Below are 9,569 nucleotides of genomic sequence, written 5' to 3'. Positions count from 1 at the left end.
TAGTTTAAACTTCATATATATATTTATATATATATACGGGGATAGTTAATTAGCACATGTAACATATAAAAATAGCACATGTATATATTAAGAGTATATTGTGTTGACAATAGTAATATCGTGTGTTGTTAGTTTGTAATACTCTTCAGCAAAGCCGCAACCATATATATATATGATACTATCTCCGTCCGGCTCTAAGGGTTCTATTTACGTTTTGCGTGTTGATCTTTAAATATTAATTATTATATAAAAATATAGTATAAATCAATAGAAAAAAGCAAAAATACTTCTATTACTGTCTTTAAATACTATTATAATGACAAATTATACAAATATAATGATATTGTTAATGTTAAATACAATGACCCAAAAGGTAAATAAGACAGCCATACGAAGAAAATATTAAATAATGAAATAAATTTTATTTCATCGTATCAATCAAACAAAAAATTTATATATTTTCTCTAATTTATTTTTTTAATACTATCCGTTGGTACAGAATAAGATGTTGCACAAGTAGAAAGCAGGAAGTATTATTTAATTTAAGAAAGAAGTATTATTGTCTCCATTCTTTCCTTTCCTTTATTTTTACTTTTATTTTTATTTTCATATATATATTTTTTTTTTTTTAGAAAAATTGCTGAACCGCGGACGATTTAGGATTTGGAGAAAAAAGAGGCGAAACAGAACCGTGTTCGATGGCGGTTCCGATTTGAACCGGAATTGCCGGTTTGAAACCGGAGAACGGTTTCCACTGCCGGTTCGAAACTGATTGGGCAGATCTACTGAGGAGGAGGTGATAAAGCAAAATCAGAGGCTGGGGCTGAAGCCCAATTCCTTTGTATTCATCTCCGAAAAATTCCCGTTTATTATCAGCACTGAAAATGGCAGCTCTTAGTATGGGTTTCTTAAATTCAACGTCCTTGCCGGTAATTCGTATATTTAATCAATTCATTGATTTTATTTTATTTTTCCCCCTCTATTGATTTTAGTTACTCTCTACAAACTGCGAGCATTTACTATGATTATCCTTTGGTGCGTTGTTCTAGGGCTTTATGTATGGAGGAAGATGGAGACAAGGGAAGCTTGTGCCAAGTAAACTCAATTTTTTTGGAAGCAAGCAGAGGTTAATGAATATGCTAATTCTTTTGGTTTAGTATTGTTTGATTTGATGGATTTTCTCTATTGTAATTTCTGGTTCTGGAATTTCGTATCTTGAGAATGCGAGCAACACTCTTATTTGTGTTATCAAATTGTTGGAAATCCTACTTGAAGATTTGTTATTTCTAAGTAGCATATTTTTTGTTAAAGGAATGGGTAGCTCAGCAGCAAAGCTCCACTGGCTCGTTAAGAGCTCAACTTGACTCCTCTGTAAAGATAGATGTGTCCTGAGTTGAGCTTGAGAATTATTAATTATGTAAACTAGTTCCATTGATGGATCTTGGTAATGGTGATCTGTTTGGATCATTTTATATATTAATAGAGTCCCTCCATCGAGTATCAATTTATCCATTTAATTTTAAATGTGGATTTTCAAATATTAATATTTTGTATATACAGAGTACAATAGAGATAATATTATGTAACGTGTTAAATAATGTTGATGTCATCGTTGTATAATAAATAAGATGTAAGATTTTTTTTTTTTTGAGATTACAATTACTAAAAAAAGTAAACGGATTGATCGATTTTGGCAAAATGGATAGATTGATTCTGGATGCAAAGAGTATATGTAATTTTTGTATCAAAATTTGCATTTATTAATGAAATTTGAATATTTTATTATAATAATCTGTAAATGAAATTGGATATATTTAATCTATATATATATAATTCAAGCCAAACTTGAACTCGAGCCTAGTGGGCTGAGCTCGTGCCACATTTTAGCTTAAATCCTAAATGACCAAGTCAGAGCCTATACATATAGCATGTTTGAGTTGAGCTCGAACAACATATGTTTGATCTCGCTCGGTTTGTTTAACTGCTTTACTTACATGTTTTGGTATATTAGGATGTTGATGATGGAGGTATTAACGATGACATTCATTGATTGAATATTTATAAACAGGGTGACATTAATCTGTGCAGTCAATAGTGATGCTGAAAAATCTTTCAAAAAGACTGTGGAAGTGGATAGACTCATAGACATGCTGAGGGATGCAGATGATAGAGAAGTAAGTCGTCTTGGTCTATCCACTACCGTTCAATGTGGAAATATCTTACTGTAAGTGTACACAATTGATGTGGTTCTCATATGCTGGCTGTGATTGAATGACGTTCTCAGTTGGATTGTTGTAATCTATAGCCATGTGACTGTTTCAAATGACATTTATCTCATACACCAGCAGACCGATATCTCTTGAAATTGGGAACAGAGACAACTGATCGTTATTGAATTTATCTGTTATAACTGTATTCGGTGTTGGTAACCTTTCTTTTTGCGTCAGAGTGTATTCATCTATTGCATCAGACTGATTATGGTGTTGACAACACATTGTAATGACGGCACATGGTTATTATCATTAGTATGTGCTGTCAGTTATATACTACATATATTGCTGTGTTAGATCAATAGTAATTGTGTAGAATTTTATCATATGCTGTCAATTCATATGTTGCATCGTGTGACATGTGTTGTGTGTACTATTGTCATTTTTATGCTATATTTTTATTATATTAATATTTGCTTGCTTGTTTGTTTTTATTTACGGCCAGTGTATATGTGATGTAGTCTTAGTATAGTATTGAATAATATCATTCAGCACTCTAACAGCCCCCTTATTGCATACTCTCTCCGAAAATGCACAATGAAATTTTCTCATAGTTTTTCTTGTATGTTTACTCTAGAATTGATCTCATTTATGATTTATGTACCTCAGTCTTTTTTTTTTTTAAAATTTTCATATAAAGTTTTTCAGCTGGTTTTCTTTCCTCTCTTTGAATCAGCTCCATCAATTAGTGGCAGAGAATGTTCTTGCATTCAATGAGGGCTTTTGGATACGACTGGCTACTAGAACGGAAACCTGCAAATCTCAAGATGACAAAGTATGGGCTTCTTCATTCGCTCAAATCTGCATGTTTTGTGTGTGTGTGTGTGTTTTTTTTTTTTTTTCTTAATTTTGTTTTCTGATTAAAGGTTTCTTTTCTTCATCATTTTTCAGAAAGATTACGAAGAATTGGCGGCATTGTTGATGAGTTTGGTGGATCGACTGGTCCACAAAACTAATGTATTTTGAACATACTACTACTAACTTACAAACACTCTATCTCTCAAAGCATTATTCTTTGAATGATCTTATGAAGCACTTACAAAACACCACTACGAATTTACTTGTTATTAACCTTTTATTTTTCAGGAAAAGATAGATTCAGCTACTGATGTGCTTAAAGCAATCCTGAAACCTGTTGTTGATGAAACAGAAGAAATTCCATGGCCTCCTAGAGATCCTGAGGCACTTGCTCTCATGCAAAAAGTATTTATCCTTTGTCTGAACATAATCAAATCAGTATTCTCATTTTATTCTCTTAAACTGATAATATATATTTTTTTCTGAAGATTCTGCTCCTCCTTTATGCATTATCTTGCTTTTGCTCTTTTGCGTATGCTAGGTTAATATATTTGTTATGGAAGTGTTTTGGAAATAGTAAAAAATTGAACCAAAATTAGGAATTTAATCGTTGACGAATTGTGCCAGAAGTGATTTGTTAACATATATAAACAAAGAATGGCATCCACACAAATTCCATCTCTTATATTTTAAAAAATCTAAATGTAAATATCTCATATATTGGCCTTGTTGATGTGTTAATTTTCTTCTCTCCGTTCCTTTACGTTATCCATGGGTTTGCTCAACCCTTATAGGAACTAAACCAAAGAGAACAAGAAGGTCATCTTGATGAAGGCTTCCTTTCAGAAGTTAATGCACAGCTGCGGCAAGTAAGTTATCTGTTTCGTTGATACTTATTTCTGCCAAATCGTTTGCACATATATTCAAGTAGTCATCAACAGTGATGGTACTAGTTTCCGAAGTTAGGGGGCAGAGTTGTCTAGCCGGTTTTGATCTTTTATGGTTCGGTTTTGATTTTAACATATTTCAAATCATAAATCATTGATTTTTTGTTCAAACCGGCGGATAAATAAAAATTCGTGAAAATTTAGAACTTTGTAAAAGCAATGCCGGTCAGGTTCTCATTTATACCACTTCAATTTAGCTTATTTTCTTCAATTTTCTTTGGTGCAATTGGGTTATGAAAAAAAAAAAAAAAAAGAAGCTAGAAGATAATGCAAGGAGGCGCTTTTCAAATATTTAGTGTAAAAACTTATATTCCCCCATCCACTTGCAAAAGTTACATTTACTTTGATAGAAACAAAATAAAGGATAAAAAAATCAAACAATATCAATTGTTTGCCCAAAAACAATTAAACGGTACCAACCGTTTGCCCAAAGCCTGGGGCTATTTTATTTCTAAAATTCCAGAATAATAGTCTCAAACCCTAGTTACTCATATACTATTACCTAAACTTTACTCACCAAAGATAAAAAAAATAAAAATCCACCCAATAAGAAAAGGTCAAGCTAACTCAAAATATAATATATTAATAAAAAAACAAGTAAAAAATCTAAAACCGCGAACAGTGGGCCTAAGCCCATCCCGTCGTCAATACATAAGCATCGGCCGAGGTTCCGCTTTCTCTTTAATCTTAACTTCATATACTTTTTCGACTTTGCTTTCTATCATACTTTTTGTATGTTGATTTTTGAATATTAATTATTATATCAAAATATAGTACAAATCAAGAAAAAAAGACAAAAATACTTTTATTAGTATCTTAGAATACTAATATAATGATATTTGTATAAAAAACTATATAAATATAAATATTTTTAACGACGCAAAATATAAATGTATTTCTTGTAGACAGACGGACGTAGTATTTATTTATTTATGTAATATATAATTAAAAAACTATTTTATATAAAATAATAACATAATATATATAATAAAGTTAAATTTAGAGTGGGCAAAACAATATATTTATAAACTATATTCTTTTTTAAACTAAAAAAATCATTTTAGGGGGCTTTGGGGGCAATTGCCCCTCCAACTCTCCAAGCCCCCATGTAAGTCTGGTCATCAAGCTAGCAAACGAAAACCAAGAATGTTGATTTGTAAATATTATTATTTGACTGAACCTAGAACTTGCATAATGACCTCACGACTTGTATTTAATGCAAAATTAATTAGTAACACACTTAAAAATTTCAGGTTAAAGAAGATGGTGATAAGCCGGGGCTTGAGGCAATGTTACAGAAGGTTTTCCAACTGTATGCCTCTAGAGTTCTTTCCAAACGTAGTTATGCCAAAAAAGGTGTTTCAACACATGTAGACTTTTTGCATCCCGTATTACATTTTAATTGTAAAATTGTACGGAGATGTGTGTATTATTTCCATCTTTCATATGATGTTGTAATTTAACTGTAAAAATAGGTATTTGTTTGAGTGTACGATAATGACATTGATTCTCCGATGTTCTTTTGGATAGGAAATGAGGTACTGAAGGATGAGCATTTTCTCGAGACCTTAATTCAAGGTACTTTGTCATCCATTCATACACTAGTCTTAATACCAGGACTTATTTTTGTTACATATTCTTCTCTTTTTAAAGAACGGAAATTATTAAGGAATCGCCTTTAGATTAGGAGTAAGGCATACATTTCCATCTACTATCCCCATTCTTGGTGTTGAAATGTTTTTAGGTGCAGAAGTTCCATTTGGAATTCTCAAATTGTACACATTAGCATCACATTTATTCATTTATCATTGGAAAAATTGTTTATAAGTTTGTAAAATCTACACTATTCTCGCCAAGGATTTAAAAATTGCACGGGATTCTTTTGTATTTTAAAAAATATTTTAGGGGATTATGTGCAATATTTTCGAAAATACGAGTAAGCCTCGCACAATTTCTAGAAAGTTTTGTGCAAAGAGGTTTTTAAATCATGAAGAAGTATGATGACGACTTTCCAAATTATAGATGGTTTATAAGAAATTTACCTTTTATCATCTATCTTTTTACAAACACCACAAAAAGAAATAAACCACTATTAGTGACATTTATCAATTCTTTGTCATTTCTTGCTCATCTTGCTATGTTGCTGCCTTGAATTCTGCAAGCTCATTAGTCACAGACATAACCTGGCAAGAATATTTGTAAAATACGAATATATTATTGTGGCACCACAAGAATCTGTGGCCAACAATAAAAATTGTCTTTTGTTCAGTCATATTACATTAAATCTAGAGCTGGGCAGCCATTGGAAGTTGGAATTAAACCTTAAGGTTGGAAGAAATCTGTTACTACATGAGGATGGGCGTATTAGAGGAGTTAAATATGACTAAGTAGAAGATACTTCATGTAAAATTATACATTAGACAGTCATTTAATACATAAGGCTTTTCTTTCTGTATATACAGACTTATCAAGCAAATGACTGCGCTGAACATTGATAAATAGAGATACCTTATTGAGGAATATCAGAGTGACCTCTATTTCCTTCTCGTATATGTTTCAGCTCCAGAAGCTGAATGGAATATCCTCTTAATAAATGGATTATCCATTGGCAAAGGTGATGTTTCACCTGACGAGCTCTATGCTGTTGTGAAGAAACGAATTGAACGGGTATTAATTCGAACTGTGAGTATCTCTTTACTTGATTCTTTCTTTCATTTAAGGGTCAACTATATTACACACCCTTGTTTAAACAGAACCGCATAGAATACCTTGTATTTTATTTATTGCGTAAAATTAGTTTGTGTTAGCCATGTTAGCATAAAGCCTGCGTAAAATATCATTTTGTCTAAAAACTAACGACAATTTAGAATCACACACTTATTATGTAGGTCACTTTTGAAGATGAACATGCACCGTACATTTTTAGACAAGATTAGGAAAATAAGTCAATGACATTATCTATTTTACTTCTTTTTAATAATACATTGTTATATTAGAAATTTCACAATATTTATTTATATGTAATACAAGATCATCCAAATAATAGGTGGATGGTTTTTATAAAGTTGTAAGAAACATTTCACCTAATTTCTTAAAATAAGACTTCAGAAATAAGTTGTCAACGTTATTTATGAAGTTGTATAAAACATTCTAGGTCGTTTTACTTAATAAATGGGATATAAGGGGCATGCTTGATGAATTTTAATTTTAATTCTAATTGTTGGTTTGAATGTCATTTGGATGTGACATTTTGTTAGAGGCAATAAGATATTTTTATAGATAAGTTTAGATATAGAGTTTTGAAGTTTTGAAAAGTTTGAAATAGTACAAAGTTAGTATATAATGTCATATTTTGTAAAAAAATATATTTTAATGTAATATTTTTGAAAAAAAATATTATTGTGGTAGAAGATTCCAAAAGTTCCAAAATAACTTATGTACATAGAGCCCAAGTGAACAGAGCCAAGGTGTCCTATGCATTTTCAATAAAATACAAAGGTTTATTACATGATTTACCTTCTTTTAAAAAGATGGCATAATTGCTTATAATCCACACTTGGTTTGAAAAGTATGCATTATTTCCTCTCATGATTTAAAAGTCGTGCAACTCTTCCTCTTGTTTTAAAAAACATTGCACAAATTTTTCTACTTCTGGTGCTCAAATAGTAATAGCCTCCAACAATCCATTAAGTTGAGACATTTGAGGGCTTTTATTCAATTTTTTTAAAAATATGATGAAACGTTGCACATTTTCTAAACCACGAGCAGAATAGTGCAGACTTTTTAAATCATAGATAGTTTATAAGCAATATTTTCTAAAGAAAAAAAGAGAATGGTGGCAGCATCTCACCCCAATCTTTCAGGAAGGCGGATCGTATCAACAGCGCATTCTTACCGAGTATCTTAAAGGCATTCAAACTAGAGCAGAAGAGGTTGCCCGTGCGCTCCAAGGTTAGGTATCCACCCGATCGTCAAGACGCTACTATGGCTGCTTTGCAACATTAAGAGTATAACAAATCTCTCCTCAACTGAAGAATTTTACTGTTTCTGCAAAGGTTAGTTGATCTTTATACATACATAGTCACATATATCGATAATGATCGAACAAATTGATTGAATCACTTATTTTTCCACATGCATTTCAATTTATCTATCGATCTATCTACTTATGTATACATATGTATTATCTTCAAGCCTTTTGTTACAATATATATTCATATCTTTGAATTATGGTATTGTACTATCACATTGATTTAAGAGATCCATAGTGTTTTACACATATTTAGACAATTTATATTTGACTATAACAACGTGCAATTTTTTATTTTTTTATATTTTCTTAAAATGAAATAGAAAATTTAGTTTTATATTTCAGAATGCGGGGAAATTTAGGTAAATATATATATATATATATGTGATATGTGTTGCAAAGAAAGAGAGAGGGATGGATGGTGAATGAGTTTGTGTGAAAGAGCTGATCATACAAAAGTAAGAGGTCTTGTAAGAGTTGACCAATTTCATATACTTCTTGATCATTGTATACATATATATGTAAACATACTAGGACTCTCGTGCGCTACGCCGCACGGCAATTATTTTGTAATATAAATAAATTTAATATATATATAATAGTATTTTACTGAGAAGCAATCTGAATAGTATAAAAAATATTTTTTTAAAAGAAACAAATATTAAGAAAAATATATATTTTCTTATCTAAATATGTGTAGATAATAATGTACAATTATATTAGCTATCCTGATTTATTTGGTTGACTTAAATTACGTAATCTAATTATAGAAATAATTAATAATTTATTTGATTGAGTTAGATTACGTGATTTAATTATAGAAATAATCAATTGTTTATTTGATTGATTTAAATTACGTGAAAACAAGTCAATTACTACCTTATCAATATGAGACAAATTGAGCAGTTATCAGATAGTGTATCAATTAGGTGATTATGAGTGGCCTATTGATCACTGTATAAAGGCCATTTGGTTACGGTCTCCAATATACGAAATCAATCATTGGTTTTTATTCTTCCCAACAGAATAGACTACGAAGGGTCCATTCAGTGATTAGTTGATGAAGGCCGTAATACCAACCGTTTGAGTTCGTAATTCCGCATCAAGGAATTTGATGGATCCAGGTATGTTAATTATGTGGTTTTATCATATAAATCGCTATATGACATATGAATTTGAGATATGCCGAGTGCATCATATATAAAATTGATTTTATCGCACATTATCAGAGTCATCTATATGCGATTATAAGTATTTATAATTTATATATATTCTGAAAATTGATTTTATCGCACATTATCGTTGCATGATTCAATCTTTGTGTGTGTAAAAGAAAATGAACTTTATTATAGAATATTTATCTACAATTGATGGGTTTATACATATATATATATATATATGCGTATGTATATATATATTTTTTAAAAACAAAGGAATTTTAAAATATATATTAATGATTTACTTGAATTTATGATGTATATATATAATTTTTATATAAAATATAAATTATGTATATATTTAAAT

General features: G+C 30.5%; 1 protein-coding gene across 5 annotated transcripts; it reads left to right on the top strand.

The window, feature by feature from the left end:
• The first annotated feature begins 785 nt into the window (after positions 1-785).
• On the top strand, positions 786-9,270 carry LOC127256267 (uncharacterized). Of its 5 annotated transcripts, none has more exons than XR_007839827.1 (12): positions 786-929; positions 1,050-1,126; positions 2,089-2,174; positions 2,947-3,045; positions 3,162-3,227; positions 3,357-3,473; positions 3,863-3,937; positions 5,269-5,371; positions 5,546-5,593; positions 6,576-6,697; positions 7,879-8,070; positions 9,071-9,270. XR_007839827.1 is itself a non-coding variant. In XM_051282182.1 (11 exons), the coding sequence occupies exons 1-11, from the start codon at positions 885-887 to the stop codon at positions 7,969-7,971; spliced, it is 951 nt and encodes a 316-aa protein (XP_051138139.1). In that variant the 5' UTR covers positions 786-884; the 3' UTR covers positions 7,972-8,243. The 5 variants fall into 5 exon arrangements, 1 of the variants encoding a protein (XP_051138139.1); XR_007839825.1 differs by having other exon boundaries at positions 2,069-2,174; positions 6,576-6,682; XR_007839824.1 differs by having other exon boundaries at positions 2,069-2,174.
• The last annotated feature ends 299 nt before the right edge of the window (positions 9,271-9,569 follow it).

This window comes from Andrographis paniculata, unplaced genomic scaffold, assembly GCF_009805555.1.
Source record: "Andrographis paniculata isolate CXL003 unplaced genomic scaffold, ASM980555v1 Contig12END, whole genome shotgun sequence".
Taxonomy (NCBI): domain Eukaryota; kingdom Viridiplantae; phylum Streptophyta; class Magnoliopsida; order Lamiales; family Acanthaceae; genus Andrographis; species Andrographis paniculata.
Note: the sequence above shows the minus strand (reverse complement) of the source record. Positions and strands in the feature narration are given on the sequence as shown.

Bases quoted from the DNA above. Each gene is read 5' to 3' on its own strand.
- LOC127256267 (XM_051282182.1), top strand. From the start codon at position 885: ATGGCAGCTCTTAGTATGGGTTTCTTAAATTCAACGTCCTTGCCG. The intron at 5,372-5,545 runs GTGTTTCAACAC...TCTTTTGGATAG, and splicing joins ACGTAGTTATGCCAAAAAAG to GAAATGAGGTACTGAAGGAT. The intron at 6,698-7,878 runs GTGAGTATCTCT...CCAATCTTTCAG, and splicing joins AACGGGTATTAATTCGAACT to GAAGGCGGATCGTATCAACA.